Source organism: Oncorhynchus nerka, linkage group LG2, assembly GCF_034236695.1.
Source record: "Oncorhynchus nerka isolate Pitt River linkage group LG2, Oner_Uvic_2.0, whole genome shotgun sequence".
NCBI classification, from domain to species: domain Eukaryota; kingdom Metazoa; phylum Chordata; class Actinopteri; order Salmoniformes; family Salmonidae; genus Oncorhynchus; species Oncorhynchus nerka.
The window spans coordinates 20822151-20839047 of record NC_088397.1 but is presented as its reverse complement, the minus strand read 5'-3'; the positions used below and the strand labels follow the sequence as shown (position 1 = coordinate 20839047).

Below are 16897 nucleotides of genomic sequence, written 5' to 3'. Positions count from 1 at the left end.
ATGGTTAGAATGGTTAGTTTGTTATTAATTTATTTAGGTTATGATGGTTAGAATGGTTAGTTTATAAAAACATTTTTAGGTTATGATGGTTAGAATGGTTAGTTTATAAAAACATTTTTAGGTTATGATGGTTGGTTTATAAAATCATGTTTAGGTTATGATGTTTAGAATGGTTAGTTTATAAAAACATTTTTAGGTTATGATGGTTAGAATGGTTAGTTTGTTATTAATTTATTTAGGTTATGATGGTTAGAATGGTTAGTTTATAAAAACATGTTTAGGTTATGATGGTTAGAATGGTTTGTTTATAAAAACATTTTTAGGTTATGATGGTTGGTTTATAAAAACATTTTTAGGTTATGATGGTTGGTTTATAAAACCATTTTTAGGTTATGATGGTTAGAATGGTTAGTTTATAAAAACATTTTTACGTTATGATGGTTAGAATGGTTAGTTTATAAAAACATTTTTAGGTTATGATGGTTGGTTTATAAAAACATTTTTAGGTTATGATGGTTGGTTTATAAAACCATTTTTACGTTATGATGGTTAGAATGGTTAGTTTATAAAAACATTTTTACGTTATGATGGTTGGTTTATAAAACCATTTTTAGGTTATGATGGTTAGAATGGTTAGTTTATAAAAACCTTTTTAGGTTATGATGGTTAGAATGGTTAGTTTATAAAAACATTTTTAGGTTATGATGGTTGGTTTATAAAACCATTTTTACATTATGATGGTTAGAATGGTTAGTTTATAAAAACATTTTTAGGTTATGATGGTTAGTTTATTCAAATCACATTTTTATTGGTCACATACACATTTAGCAGATGTCATTCCGGATGTAGCGAAATGCTTGTTATTCATTTATTTAAGTTATGGTGGATAGTTTATTATTAATTTATGATGGTTATGATGGTTAGTTTATTATTAATTAATTTAGGTTATGATGGTTAGAATGGTTCATTTATTATTAATTTATTTTGGTTATGATTGTTAGAATGGTTAGTTTATTATTAATTTATTTTGGTTATGATTGTTATAATGGTTTATTACACAGAGCAGACCCAGTATGCCAGTAGATGTATTATTTTACAGCTGTATTTGGGTTATATTGGTTATGATGGGGGTATATATAGGTCTGTTCATACAGATTAGTATTTATTATTACAATACTCTTAATGCTTCGATTATATACATTCTTGCAGCACAGATGCGCTACAATTATAACTACATTATTGTGGAACAGTACAAATGTAGTAATACCTTAATTGTACAATAAAGGTGTAGTAATAACTTGATTACACAACTTGATTTGTACAGATGTAGTAACTGGATTGACAGTGATAATCTAACCTAACACTGTCAGTATTATCCTAACCCATGTTATGTACATGTGGATACATACAGTTTAATACAGCTGAACTAAGCGGCTTCAGAGCCGCGAGAGCAGTGAGTCAGACACTGTCCCCAGAGGTAAGAGACTGAGAGACTCCGCCAGCTCAGAGGGAGGGAGGGAGGGGAGAGGGCGGATGGGGAGAGGGAGGATGGGGAGGGGAGAGGGAGGGAGGGGAGAGGGAGGATGGGGAGAGGGAGGGAGGGGAGAGGGAGGATGGGGAGAGGGAGGGAGGGAGAAAGAGGGAGGGAGGGAGAGAAGGAGGTAAGAACAAGCAGTGAGGAGATTCTGGCAGCAGCGGGAGCTGAGAATCAGATTCACCACGAGGAGTGTTGTCACCGTGAGAGACTGTTGGAAGGATCGCCACGTTATTCACTCTGTCGGTCTGTCTCTCTGCCAGTCTGTGTGTGTCTCTGCCAGTCTGAGTGTGTCTCTGCCAGTCTGTGTGTGTTGATCCGTAAAGAACATTGTGGAGTGTGGACCATGAAGCCGAATTGTATTTTACATCCAAATCAGCAGAAACAGACAGAAGAGGAACTTGGGACGGGAGGAGCGTGATAGCTGGTGATCTCTGATGAAAACGAGCAGCAATAACAGGACCCAACCAGCCACTCTCACTGAGGAAACGATTAACCTGTCGTGGTTTATTGACCCGAACGGACATCTGAAGAATATTCAAATGGACCTCCCTTAATAAAGGGAGATGTTCAGGACTAGATAGAAACTGGTCAGTACCGAAACATCTTACCTTCAGCACCAAAACAGAATCTGTTACTGGAGTAACTGGTCAGTACCGAAACATCTTACCTTCAGCACCAAAACAGAATCTGTTACTGGAGTAACTGGTCAGTACCGAAACATCTCTCCTTCAGCACCAAAACAGAATCTGTTACTGGAGTAACTGGTCAGTACTGAAACATCTTACCTTCAGCACCAAAACAGAATCTGTTACTGGAGTAACTGGTCAGTACTGAAACATCTTACCTTCAGCACCAAAACAGAATCTGTTACTGGAGTAACTGGTCAGTACCGAAACATCTTACTTTCAGCACCAAAACAGAATCTGTTACTGGAGTAACTGGTCAGTACCGAAACATCTTTCCTTCAGCACCAAAACAAAATATGTTACTGGAGTAACTGGTCAGTACTGAAACATCTTTCCTTCAGCACCAAAACAGAATCTGTTACTGGAGTAACTGGTCAGTACCCAAACATCTTTCCTTCAGCACCTAAACAGAATCTGTTAGTGGGGAAACTGGTCAGTACCCAAACATCTTACAGAGGAACCTTCAGCACCAAAACATAATTTCTTACTGAAGAAACTGTTCAGCACTGGAACATGTCTCACTGAAGAAAGTCTTCAGTACCAAAACTACTCCCTGAGGAAACTGTTACGAACCAATATATCTCTTACTGAAGACAGTTCAGTCCCAGCGAGCTGAGAGGAGTCAGGATGTTCGGTCCCCGGACGACATTAAACCCAGATTGGATTTGGCTTCGCGTCTCTTTGTGGAGTGGAGGAGAGGAGTGGAGAGAAGAGGTTTCTATTTGTGCTGATGGTGTGTGATCGATAGAGAGAGGACGACATCGTGAGATGGCTGATAATTCATCAATGCCAGTATTGATAGAAATACAGAAATATGTCAAATAATAACAATCACCGTAATCAATCATCAATGGACAGACAGTGGACTTAAGATAAACGCATGGATTCAGGAGAATGAAAGTCACTAGTTTGGATGTCATATTCAGGGGAGCACATGTTGTACAATGGGAGGACAAGTCTCAGACCCTGGCAAGAACATAGACACTCTTCCTGTATTGATTGAGATTGAGTGATTTGCGCAACAGGTTAGGTTTGGGCATGCTAGCGATTGGTTAGGGTAAGGTTAGCTTTAGGCATGCTAGCAAAGTGTTCAAGGTTCAGGATAAGGTTCATAAAACAAAAACACGCCAAAACAACACACCTGGATCCAAACCGCATTACAAAGTCCTGGGTTCAAAATCCTGCCCACTACGACCTCTGCCAACCTGTTTCCACTAACAGGCTGGAGCAATCGGAATGGACTGGGATCTTTGAATGCCCAGACACTGATTGAGACGGTCCATGTACTGGATATTCCAACTCAACTGTAAGCTAACATAACCAGCGAAGACTACTGTGGAGGTGGATCTAACAAGCAGACTTCAAGTGGACACTATGATGTTGTGTGTAACTGGTTGGAGGAGTGTGAGGTGGACGGCTCGGCCTGGTCAGAGGAGCATGTGTACGTGTGTGACGCAGATGGTCCTGATGTGTCTGACCGTCCTGTCTTCCTGTCTGTCCGTCTCGGCTGAAGACCAGATCATCTTCGACCACCATACTGTCTACTGGAACAGCACGAACCCCAGGTAGGATGATACAGTGTGTGTGTGTGTGTGTGTGTGTGTGTGTGTGTGTGTGTGTGTGTGTGTGTGTGTGTGTGTGTGTGTGTGTGTGTGTGGATGCTATAATTGAGCTGAAAGCTCCTTTTGTCTCTGATAGACAATGAGGGCATCATGCCTCCCCCTTTCATTCTGCCTCCCTCTCTAGTTATTGAGTATAGGGGATAGACACATGCAAACACACACACACACACACACACTGCTGTGGTTAGCTGGGTCTCATTGACATGGTGCAGAGCAGCCTCGCTTTGTCAGTCTAATGAATTCTGACAGACTGGACAGCCTCCCTCTCCCTCCCTCCATCCCTTCTCTCTCTCTCAGGTACATATATAAACAGTGAAAGTGCTCCCACTCTATCACGGTTGAATTACCACTAACCGGCTAACAGCCCTGTCTCCCCCTGCAACACACACACACCGACGCTACTGATTTAGTTCAGCTAACAGCCCTGTCTCCCCCTGCAACACACACACACCGACGCTGCTGATTTAGTTCAGCTAACAGCTCTGTCTCTCCACAAGTGCTCAAATATTTAACAGGCAAGGAGGAAGACTCTACTCTCTCTCTCCTCTCTTTCCTTCTTTTTTCCCTCTCACTCTGCTCTTCCCCTCCTCCCTCTGTCAACGTGCTACATCAGACAACATGCTTTGTTTGTGCAATGCTATTGTTGTATCGTTGAATTAATGTGTGATGGGAGGTTGATGGAAAAGTTTGTTTATACAGAAACAAATTAACAGGAGATAAGTTTCAAACCACACACACACAGCTTTGTTTTTGCAAAACACACACGCATCCTGTCTCTCTAGCCTCAGAGAATAGCCAAATCTAATCCCAGGGTTGATCCTTCAAAGTAATTCTATTCTTCTCCTCTCTTTTCCTCCCCATCCTGTTTTCTCCCCATCCAGTTTTCTCCCCATCCTGTTTTCTCCCATCCCGTTTTCTCCCCATCCTGTTCCTCCCCATCCCGTTTTCTCCCCATCTTGTTCCTCCCCATCCTGTTTTCTCCCCATCCTGTTCCTCCCCATCCTGTTTTCTCCCCATCCCGTTTTCTCCCCCCCATCCCGTTTTCTCCCCATCCTGTTTTCTCCCCATCCCGTTTTCTCCCCATCCTGTTCCTCCCCATCCTCTTTTCTCCCCATCCTGTTCCTCCCCATCCCTTTTTCTCCCCATCCTGTTCCTCCCCATCCCGTTTTCTCCCCATCCTGTTCCTCCCCATCCCGTTTTCTCCCCATCCCGTTTTCTCCCCATCCCGTTTTCTCCCTATCCCATTTTCTCCCCATCCTGTTCCTCCCCATCCCGTTTTCTCCCCATCCCGTTTTCTCCCCATCCCGTTTTCTCCCCATCCTGTTTTCTCCGCATCCCGTTTTCTCCCCATCCCGTTTTCTCCCCTTCCTGTTCCTCCCCATCCTGTTTTCTCCCCATCCTGTTCCTCCCCATCCTGTTTTCTCACCATCCTGTTCCTCCCCATCCTGTTTTCTCCCCATCCTGTTTTCTCCCCATCGTTCCTCCCCATCCTGTTTTCTCCCCATCCTGTTCCTCCCCATCCTGTTTTCTCCCCATCCCGTTTTCTCCCCATCCTGTTCCTCCCTATCCCGTTTTCTCCCCATCCTGTTCCTCCCCATCCTTATTTCTCCCCATCCTGTTCCTCCCCATCCCGTTTTCTCCCCATCCTGTTCCTCTCCATCCTGTTCCTCTCCATCCTGTTTTCTCCCCATCCCGTTTTCTCCCCATCCTGTTTTCTCCCCATCCCGTTTTCTCCCCATCCTGTTCCTCCCAATCCTGTTTTCTCCCCATCCTGTTTTCTCCCCATCCTGTTTTCTCCGTATCCCGTTTTCTCCCCATCCTGTTTTCTCCCCCTCCGGTTCCTCCCCATCCTGTTTTCTCCCCATCCCGTTTTCTCCTCATCCCGTTTTCTCCCCATCCTTTTCCTCTCCATCCTGTTCCTCTCCATCCTGTTTTCTCCCCATCCCGTTTTCTCCTCATCCCGTTTTCTCCCCATCCTTTTCCTCCCCATCCTGTTTTCTCCCCATCCTGTTTTCTCCCCATCCTGTTTTCTCCCTATCCCGTTTTCTCCCCATCCTGTTTTCTCACCATCCTGTTCCTCCCCATCCTGTTCCTCCCCATCCTGTTCCTCTCCATCCTGTTTTCTCCCCATCACGTTTTCTCCCCATCCTTTTTCTCCCCATCCTGTTTTCTCCCCATCCCGTTTTCTCCCCATCCTGTTCCTCCCCATCCTGTTTTCTCCCCATCCTGTTTTCTCCCCATCCCGTTTTCTCCCCATCCTGTTTTCTCCCCATCCCGTTTTCTCCCAATCCTGTTCCTCCCCATCCTGTTTGCTCCCCATCCTGTTTTCTCCCCATCCTATTTTCTCCCCATCACGTTTTCTCCTCTCTCTTCTGGGATGCTTTATGGTTCTCTCCATCCTCCTCCAGAGGTCCCTAATGATGGTTGCAGAGGGTTTCATGCTATGGGATGGATGTCCTCAGAGAGAGACTGAAAAGGGTGTGTGTCTGTGTGCGCAGAAAGGCCTACTCTCCATGCAACTGTGTCAGACACACAGACTTAGCCATGCGCAGTCTCTCCTGTCTCCTGTGGCACATTCAGATCCATGTATCTGTCTTGCCCTTGTCCCCCAACACACACACACACACACACACACACACACACACACACACACACACACACACACACATACACATACACACACACACACACACACACACACACACACACACACACACACACACACACACACACACACACTTTCTCTACTGTCCCCTGTGACATAAACAGATATATATTTCAGTTTGTTCTGACACACACATCTTTACTATACACTTACATGTAACAGCAAACCTCTGTGTGTTAGTGTGTGTGTCTGCCTGTCTCTCTATCTTACTGTTTTCTCTGTTCGACATGAAACAGCCTCTGTCTGCCTGTCTTCCTGTCTATCTGTTTCTTTCTCTGTCTGTGTCTGTCTACCGTTTATTCCCACTATGACTGATGTACACCAATTATGACAAACACTTCTAAACAACAGAAAAGAAACAGGAGACAAGACAACAAAAGCCTTTAACGTCTCTGACTTGATTACAATACAGTAATCAAAGCTTCTGGTGTGTGTGTGTGTGTGTGTGTATGTGTGTATGTATGTGTGTGTGTGTGTGTGTGTGTGTGTGTGTGTGTGTGTGTGTGTGTGTGTGTGTGTGTGTGTGTGTGTGTGTGTGTGTGCTCTCAGTACACCATTTTTACAGAGAGAGAGGGAGGGAGGGAGACAGAGGTTGTAAGGAGAGAAGGAGAAGAGTTGTGAAGCGAGATGTGGATGAGAGAAATTATGTAGATAGAGACAGAAAGAGAAAGAGATGTTTTGCTGGTGTACACGATCTGTTTTCCACTTGGTTTAGCTTCACAGGTGATGTTAAATGTCTATATAGCATTTAAGGACTCAGAACAACTTTCACTCAGCCAACTTTGTCAGGAAATCTCTGTTTTTAGTGGTGTGTGTGTTTGATATTGCAATCACATCACCACTCATGATATGTTTTAAAAGATGGAGGCACTTGTCTGAAATATCCCCTTATTCTTAATCTGATCTCGCTTCACTGACAGGTCCTTCTTGAATTACGGTGACATTTGAGCACTTTGGAGAAAAAAGTACTTCATTCTTCTAGATGCGTATTTATTTCAATGTATTTAGTTGCATCTTCCCATTCTAAATCAACTAACATGGTACCTTAATGACTTTAAATAACGTTTACCATTATGATAACATTGTGTCACCAGTAGGAGTATTAACACCAATGAGGGTAACCCCAATGTGTCACGTGTGCTCCCTCTCCGACCTCTAGGTCACCAGGCTGCTCGTTATGGTGCACACCTGTCACCATCGTTATGCGCACCAGCGCCTCATGAGACTCACCTGGACTCCATCACTTCCCTGATTACCTTCCCCATATATGTCACTCCCTTTGGTTCCTTCCCCAGGCGCAATTGTTTCTGTTCCAGTGTCATGTCTATGCATTGTTTGTGTTTCTTGTTTTTAGTTGCGTTTATTTATTAAAACACTCACTCCCTGAACTTGCTTCCCGACTCTCAGCGCACATCGTTACACAATGGGACATTTTATGTTAAGATTTTTCTGAAATGGAGACCACAAATGCTGAAATCTAAGGCCATCAATCCTTTAAAAAGAATGTACTGAAGTGATATGATTTATCATTTTGCTCACAATGTTATTTCCCTTCATTGCAATTCACTAAACACCAAGTGGTACTTTGGATTTAGACACACCACACGGTCAACTGAATCCTCAAATGTATGACGTATTAAAAGGCTGTGTTTAGCTAATCATTTGATTTAATATAGACCCATCCCCGATAACAGTTTGCCACTGGAGAGAATGCTCAAGGTCCTTGTATATCTTTCTAATCATTGATTTTCAAGGCGGTAACACCAATGACATAACACTGAGGGACACACATTATACTGGTAACTTCATAGCCTTCTTTGTTTTTATTGATCTATACAATACCTGATAGTAGATGTCAAAGATAGCAGATATCTGGTGTACTGTATTAGAAACACAATGTACTAGAGATATTAGATGGAAACATTCAATATTACATCGAAACATAAGAGATGGAAAGAAGGTATTCGACACAGACGCACGCCCACACACACACGACAATGAAATGACAGGAGTGAGAGAGGAAAGAAGTAGAGAAATAGACTATAAGAAAGGCGGGGACAAAGACAGGGGAGATAAAGAGATTACAGGAGGAGTTACAGGAGGAGTTACAGGAGGAGTGTGTGAGGTATGAGTTGTGGCATACGGCTGTGGAGCTGCATACTCACTGTTTGATCACACACACTTCAAACACACACTTCTGTCTTCTTTCCAGATCCCAGAAATGTGTGTCTTTGTGTGTGTGTGTTAGAGATGGTGCACTGTTCTAAACTGGGTCGGTCCTAAAAACTAGACTGCTGAGAAAGTGGCGGTGCAGCTACCTTCTAACATTACTAACAGCTTTACGCTGGGCTTCTTAAAGGGATAGTTCACCCAAATGATTAAATGCCTTATTAGTTCTGTAATCCACGCTTTGGGTGTGTTTACTCATGGTGACCAACCACTAACTTGAAGCATTATTGTGTGTGTGTGTATAGAAACAGTTAGAGTGAAAATACTTGTATGTATGAGAGATGTTTTCAGGTGTGTGTGTGTGTGTGTGTGTGTGTGTGTGTGTGTGTGTGTGTGTGTGTGTGTGTGTGTGTGTGTGTGTGTGTGTGTGTGTGTGTGTGTGTGTGTGTGTGTGTGTGTGTGTGTGTGTGTGTGTGTGTGTGTGTGTGTGTGTCCTCATTGGTTCAAAGTTCAAAGACTGTTTTCTCTCTGGTTGTGGAGAGAGGGAATTAACCCCCCCTCAACACACACTGCTGTCTTTATTAGTTTTGAGGTGATGAGGCACAATCTCTCTCTCCCTCCTTCTTTCTCACTAATTCAGAGAGACTGCCTGGATGTATAATTCATGTTCTCTCTGCCAGCCTCATTCAGGTGCATTCGTGCACTGTGCTATTTCGTAAATGTTCAGCTTTAACATGTTTCAGCTGTGAAGAAGAACATCTCCTGTAATGCTTCCACATTTGTCTCTAAGCCTAGCTCTACTCCCCCCCACCACACACACACACACACACGAACCTCGGCTGTAACCCTGTGCTCTACAAATCATTTATACTTTTTTTTTCTCTACACAGTCAGATGGATAAATAATGTATTAATGATCCATCTACACTGTCAAATTATTTCAAAATGTTCTATGTTTTGTACATGGACATTGATAAAAGTGTTATTAGCCAAATGCTTTCTCTAAACTACCGTCAAATCACTTAGACTTTCAAATATATAGGCTGATAGGTTCATACTTTATTAATCCTCAAGACGACATTTCAGTAGAGAAAGCTGAGAGACATAAGAGGGTTAAAAGTAGAAATGTGTTAAATCATTTGAAGAGAAAAAGAGGAAGTCTATACAGTGAGACAGACATATGGGTTAGAAAGGATGCTGGTTGTCTGGTTAGAGAATCCTCTATAGATGCTGGTTGTCTGGTTAGAGAATCCTCTATAGATGCTGGTTGTCTGGTTAGAGAATCCTCTATAGGTGGTGCTTGTCTGGTTAGAGAATCCTCTATAGATGCTGGTTGTCTGGTTAGAGAATCCTCTATAGATGCTGGTTGTCTGGTTAGACAATCCTCTATAGATGCTGGTTGTCTGGTTAGAGAATCCTCTACAGATGTTGGTTGTCTGGTTAGAGAATCCTCTATAGATGCTGGTTGTCTTGTTAGAGAATCCTCTATAGATGCTGGTTGTCTGGTTAGAGAATCCTCTATAGGTGCTGGTTGTCTGGTTAGAGAATCCTCTATAGATGCTGGTTGTCTGGTTAGAGAATCCTCTATAGGTGGTGGTTGTCTGGTAAAGGGTTGGGGTGGTGGTTGTCTGGTAAAGGGCTGGGTTGGGGTTTGTCTGGTAAAGGGTTGGGGGTTATCTGGTAAAGGGTTGGGGGTTATCTGGTAAAGGGTTGGGGTGGTGGTTGTCTGGTAAAGGGCTGGGTTGGGGGTTGTCTGGTAAAGGGCTGGAGGTTGTCTGGTAAAGGGTTGGTGATTGTCTGGTAAAGGGTTGGGGTGGTGATTGTCTGGTAAAGGGATTGGTTGGTGGTTGTCTGGTAAAGGGCTGGGGTGGTGATTGTCTGGTAAAGGGATTGGTTGGTGGTTGTCTGGTAAAGGGTTGGGGTGGTGGTTGTCTGGTAAAGGGATTGGTTGGTGGTTGTCTGGTAAAGGGCTGGGGTGGTGATTGTCTGGTAAAGGGATTGGTTGGTGGTTGTCTGGTAAAGGGCTGGGTTGGTGGTTGTCTGGTAAAGGGCTGGGTTGGGGTTGTCTGGTAAAGGGCTGGGTTGGGGTTGTCTGGTAAAGGGTTGGGGTGATGGTTGTCTGGTAAAGGGCTGGGTTGGGGGTTGTCTGGTAAAGGGTTTGGTTGGTGGTTGTCTGGTAAAGGGTTTGGTTGGTGGTTGTCTGGTAAAGGCTTGTGTTGGTGCTTATCTGGTAAAGGGTTGGTGATTGTCTGATAAAGGGTTGGGGTGGTGATTGTCTGGTAAAGGGTTGGGGTGGTGGTTGTCTGGTAAAGGGTTTGGTTGGTGGTTGTCTGGTAAAGGGTTTGGTTGGTGGTTGTCTGGTAAAGGGCTGGGGTGGTGATTGTCTGGTAAAGGGATTGGTTGGTGGTTGTCTGGTAAAGGGCTGGGTTGGTGGTTGTCTGGTAAAGGGCTGGGTTGGGGTTGTCTGGTAAAGGGCTGGGTTGGGGTTGTCTGGTAAAGGGTTGGGGTGATGGTTGTCTGGTAAAGGGCTGGGTTGGGGGTTGTCTGGTAAAGGGTTTGGTTGGTGGTTGTCTGGTAAAGGGTTTGGTTGGTGGTTGTCTGGTAAAGGCTTGTGTTGGTGCTTATCTGGTAAAGGGTTGGTGATTGTCTGATAAAGGGTTGGGGTGGTGATTGTCTGGTAAAGGGTTGGGGTGGTGGTTGGCTGGTAAAGGGATTGGTTGGTGGTTGTCTGGTAAAGGGCTGGGGTGGTGGTTGTCTGGTAAAGGGTTTGGGTGGTGGTTGTCTGGTAAAGGGTTTGGTTGGTGGTTGTCTGGTAAAGGCTTGTGTTGGTGCTTATCTGGTAAAGGGTTGGTGATTGTCTGATAAAGGGTTGGGGTGGTGATTGTCTGGTAAAGGGTTGGTTGGTGGTTGTCTGGTAAAGGGATTGGTTGGTGGTTGTCTGGTAAAGGGCTGGGGTGGTGGTTGTCTGGTAAAGGGTTGGGGTGGTGGTTGTCTGGTAAAGGGCTGGGGTGGTGGTTGTCTGGTAAAGGGTTGGGGTGGTGGCTGTCTGGTAAAGGGTTGGGGTGGTGGTTGTCTGGTAAAGGGTTGGGGTGGTGGTTGTCTGGTAAAGGGTTGGGGTGGTGGTTGTCTGGTAAAGGGTTGGGGTGGTGGTTGTCTGGTAAAGGGTTGTGTTGGTGCTTATCTGGTAAAGGGTTGGTGATTGTCTGATAAAGGGTTGGGGTGGTGATTGTCTGGTAAAGGGTTGGGGTGGTGGTTGTCTGGTAAAGGGTTTGGTTGGTGGTTGTCTGGTAAAGGCTTGTGTTGGTGCTTATCTGGTAAAGGGTTGGTGATTGTCTGATAAAGGGTTGGGGTGGTGATTGTCTGGTAAAGGGTTGGGGTGGTGGTTGTCTGGTAAAGGGATTGGTTGGTGGTTGTCTGGTAAAGGGTTTGGTTGGTGGTTGTCTGGTAAAGGGCTGGGTTGGGGGTTGTCTGGTAAAGGGCTGGGTTGGGGGTTGTCTGGTAAAGGGTTTGGTTGGTGGTTGTCTGGTAAAGGGTTTGGTTGGTGGTTGTCTGGTAAAGGGTTTGGTTGGTGGTTGTCTGGTAAAGGCTTGTGTTGGTGCTTATCTGGTAAAGGGTTGGTGATTGTCTGATAAAGGGTTGGGGTGGTGATTGTCTGGTAAAGGGTTGGTTGGTGGTTGTCTGGTAAAGGGATTGGTTGGTGGTTGTCTGGTAAAGGGCTGGGGTGGTAGTTGTCTGGTAAAGGGTTGGGGTGGTGGCTGTCTGGTAAAGGGTTGGGGTGGTGGTTGTCTGGTAAAGGGTTGGGGTGGTGGTTGTCTGGTAAAGGGTTGGGGTGGTGGTTGTCTGGTAAAGGGTTGTGTTGGTGGTTGTCTGGTAAAGGGTTGGTGATTGTCTGATAAAGGGTTGGGGTGGTGATTGTCTGGTAAAGGGTTGGGGTGGTGGTTGTCTGGTAAAGGGTTTGGTTGGTGATTGTCTGGTAAAGGGTTTGGTTGGTGGTTGTCTGGTAAAGGCTTGTGTTGGGGGTTGTCTGGTAAAGGGTTGGGGTGGTGGTTGTCTGGTAAAGGGTTAGGTTGGTGGTTGTCTGGTAAAGGGTTGGGGTGGTGGTTGTCTGGTAAAGGGTTGGGTGGTGGTTGTCTGGTAAAGGGTTGGGTGGTGGTTGTCTGGTAAAGGGTTGGGGTGGTGGTTGTCTGATAAAGGGTTGGGGTGGTGGTTGTCTGGTAAAGGGTTGGGGTGGTGATTGTCTGGTAAAGGGTTGTGTTGGTGGTTGTCTGGTAAAGGGTTGGGGTGGTGATTGTCTGGTAAAGGGTTGGGTGGGGGTTGTCTGGTAAAGGGTTGGGGTGGTGGTTGTCTGGTAAAGGGTTGGGTGGTGGTTGTCTGGTAAAGGGTTGGGTGGTGGTTGTCTGGTAAAGGGTTGGGGTGGTGGTTGTCTGGTAAAGGGTTGGGTGGTGGATGTCTGGTAAAGGGTTGGGGTGGTGGTTGTCTGGTAAAGGGTTGGGTGGTGGTTGTCTGGTAAAGGGTTTGGTTGGTGGTTGTCTGGTAAAGGGTTTGGTTGGTGGTTGTCTGGTAAAGGCTTGTGTTGGTGCTTATCTGGTAAAGGGTTGGTGATTGTCTGATAAAGGTTTGGGGTGGTGATTGTCTGGTAAAGGGTTGGTTGGTGGTTGTCTGGTAAAGGGATTGGTTGGTGGTTGTCTGGTAAAGGGCTGGGGTGGTGGTTGTCTGGTAAAGGGTTGGGGTGGTGGTTGTCTGGTAAAGGGATTGGTTGGTGGTTGTCTGGTAAAGGGCTGGGGTGGTGGTTGTCTGGTAAAGGGATTGGTTGGTGGTTGTCTGGTAAAGGGCTGGGGTGGTGGTTGTCTGGTAAAGGGTTGGGGTGGTGGTTGTCTGGTAAAGGGCTGGGGTGGTGGTTGTCTGGTAAAGGGTTGGGGTGGTGGTTGTCTGGTAAAGGGTTGGGGTGGTGGTTGTCTGGTAAAGGGTTGGGTGGTGGTTGTCTGGTAAAGGGTTGGGTGGTGGTTGTCTGATAAAGGGTTGGGGCGGTGGTTGTCTGGTAAAGGGTTGGGGTGGTGGTTGTCTGGTAAAGGGTTGTGTTAGTGGTTGTCTGGTAAAGGGTTGGGTTGGTGGTTGTCTGATAAAGGGTTGGGGTGGTGGTTGTCTGGTAAAGGGTTGGGGTGGTGGTTGTCTGGTAAAGGGTTGGGGTGGTGGCTGTCTGGTAAAGGGTTGTGTTAGTGGTTGTCTGGTAAAGGGTTGGGGTGGTGGTTGTCTGGTAAAGGGTTGGGTGGTGGTTGTCTGGTAAAGGGTTGGGGTGTTGGTTGTCTGGTAAAGGGTTAGGTTGGTGGTTGTCTGGTAAAGGGTTGGGGTGGTGGTTGTCTGGTAAAGGGTTGGGTGGTGGTTGTCTGGTAAAGGGTTGGGTGGTGGTTGTCTGGTAAAGGGTTGGGGTGGTGGTTGTCTGATAAAGGGTTGGGGTGGTGGTTGTCTGGTAAAGGGTTGGGGTGGTGATTGTCTGGTAAAGGGTTGTGTTGGTGGTTGTCTGGTAAAGCGTTGGGGTGGTGATTGTCTGGTAAAGGGTTGGGTGGGGGTTGTCTGGTAAAGGGTTGGGGTGGTGGTTGTCTGGTAAAGGGTTGGGTAGGGGTTGTCTGATAAACGGTTGGGGTGGTGATTGTCTGGTAAAGGGTTGGGTGGGGTTGTCTGGTAAAGGGTTGGGGTGGTGGTTGTCTGGTAAAGGGTTGGGTGGTGGTTGTCTGGTAAAGGGTTGGGTGGTGGTTGTCTGGTAAAGGGTTGGGGTGGTGATTGTCTGGTAAAGGGTTGGGTGGTGGTTGTCTGGTAAAGGGTTGGGGTGGTGGTTGTCTGGTAAAGGGTTGGGTGGTGGTTGTCTGGTAAAGGGTTGGGGTGGTGGTTGTCTGGTAAAGGGTTGGGTAGGGGTTGTCTGATAAACGGTTGGGGTGGTGATTGTCTGGTAAAGGGTTGTGTTAGTGGTTGTCTGGTAAAGGGTTGGGGTGGTGGTTGTCTGGTAAACGGTTGTGTTGGTGGTTGTCTGGTAAAGGGTTGGGGGCAGAAGGGGGTTATGGTTGCTTGTTTTCTGGTAAAGTGCTTACGGGGCATGTCAGTGTTTGGAGGTATTAATAAAACAGAAATTATATTATTGATCAAAGATGTGGCAAACTGCCCGCAAATATAACCTCATTTTGATATGGATGTGTGTGTGTGTGTGTTCAATATGGATTTAGTGAAGAGCCTCTAAGTGTTTTCCAGCTTTGAGTGATTAAGTCAGGCTACCACAGTAGACACACATGAGGATGGGTGGGTGGAGAGAGGGATGGAGGGAGAGAAAACTCTTATGTTTATGTCAGTTGGTTAATCAGTTAGTTAGTCGTCAGTCAATCAGACAAATGTGAAGCATCTACTCTGAGATTCAATTATTCCATTTCATCAAAATCACTGGAGCAGTTACATACTTTAAGTCAATTTATTCCAATAAGCTTCTCCAACCCTCTCATACCCGGGAGGGGTAGTACCGTACACAACTAGTCCCGAGAGGAGAGAAGGATACAAGAGGAGAGGGGTAGTACCGTACACAACTAGTCCCGAGAGGAGAGAGGGATACAAGAGGAGAGGGGTAGTACCGTACACAACTAGTCCCGAGAGGAGAGAGGGATACAAGAGGAGAGGGGTAGTACCGTACACAACTAGTCCCGAGAGGAGAGAGGGATACAAGAGGAGAGGGGTAGTACCGTACACAACTAGTCCCGAGAGGAGAGAGGGATACAAGAGGAGAGGGGTAGTACCGTACACAACTAGTCCCGAGAGGAGAGAGGGATACAAGAGGAGAGGGGTAGTACCGTACACAACTAGTCCCGAGAGGAGAGAGGGATACAAGAGGAGAGGGGTAGTACCGTACACAACTAGTCCCGAGAGGAGAGAGGGATACAAGAGGAGAGGGGTAGTACCGTACACAACTAGTCCCGAGAGGAGAGAGGGATACAAGAGGAGAGGGGTAGTACCGTACACAACTAGTCCCGAGAGGAGAGAGGGATAAAAGAGGAGAGGGGTAGTACCGTACACAACTAGTCCAGAGAGGAGAGAGGGATACAAGAGGAGAGGGGTAGTACCGTACACAACTAGTCCCGAGAGGAGAGAGGGATACAAGAGGAGAGTGTAGAGGGATGTGAGAGGAGAGTGTAGAGAGATATGAGAGGAGAGTGTAGAGGGATGTGAGAGGAGAGTGTAGAGAGATATGAGAGGAGAGTGTAGAGGGATGTGAGAGGAGAGTGTAGAGGGATGTGAGAGGAGAGTGTAGAGGGATATGAGAGGAGAGTGTAGAGGGATGTGAGAGGAGAGTGTAGAGGATATGAGAGCAGAGTGTAGAGGGATATGAGAGGAGAGTGTAGAGGGATGTGAGAGGAGAGTGTAGAGGGATATGAGAGGAGAGTGTAGAGGGATGTGAGAGGAGAGTGTAGAGAGATATGAGAGGAGAGTGTAGAGGGATGTGAGAGGAGAGTGTAGAGGGATATGAGAGGAGAGTGTAGAGGGATATGAGAGGAGAGTGTAGAGGGATATGAGAGGGAGAGTGTAGAGGGATGTGAGAGGAGAGTGTAGAGAGATATGAGAGGAGAGTGTAGAGGGATGTGAGAGGAGAGTGTAGAGGGATATGAGAGGAGAGTGTAGAGGGATATGAGAGGAGAGTGTAGAGGGATGTGAGAGGAGAGTGTAGAGGGATATGAGAGGAGAGTGTAGAGGGATGTGAGAGCAGAGTGTAGAGGGATATGAGAGGAGAGTAGAGGGATATGAGAGGAGAGTGTAGGGATATGAGAGGAGAGTGTAGAGGGATATGAGAGGAGAGTGTAGAGGGATATGAGAGGAGAGTGTAGAGGGATGTGAGAGGAGAGTGTAGAGGGATATGAGAGGAGAGTGTAGAGGGATATGAGAGGAGAGTGTAGAGGGATGTGAGAGGAGAGTGTAGAGGGATATGAGAGGAGAGTGTAGAGGGATGTGAGAGGAGAGTGTAGAGGGATATGAGAGGAGAGTGTAGAGGGGTATGAGAGGAGAGTGTAGAGGGATGTGAGAGGAGAGTGTAGAGGGATATGAGAGGAGAGTTTAGAGGGATATGAGAGGAGAGTGTAGAGGGATGTGAGAGGAGAGTGTAGAGGGATATGAGAGGAGAGTGTAGAGGGATGTGAGAGGAGAGTGTAGAGGGATATGAGAGGAGAGTGTAGAGAGATATGAGAGGAGA

General features: G+C 46.1%; 1 protein-coding gene across 1 annotated transcript in view; it reads left to right on the top strand.

Annotated features, from left to right (window-relative positions):
- Window positions 1–1731: 1731 nt before the first annotated feature.
- LOC115120091 (ephrin-A2-like) overlaps window positions 1732–16897 on the top strand; it is a 30836-nt gene continuing 15670 nt past the window's right edge. Inside the window, exons 1-2 of the mRNA XM_065024467.1 lie at window positions 1732–3788; window positions 7431–7457. Coding sequence (XP_064880539.1) covers window positions 3598–3788; window positions 7431–7457 — 218 coding nt within the window. The 5' untranslated portion in view covers window positions 1732–3597. The remainder of the gene's footprint in view (window positions 3789–7430; window positions 7458–16897) is intronic.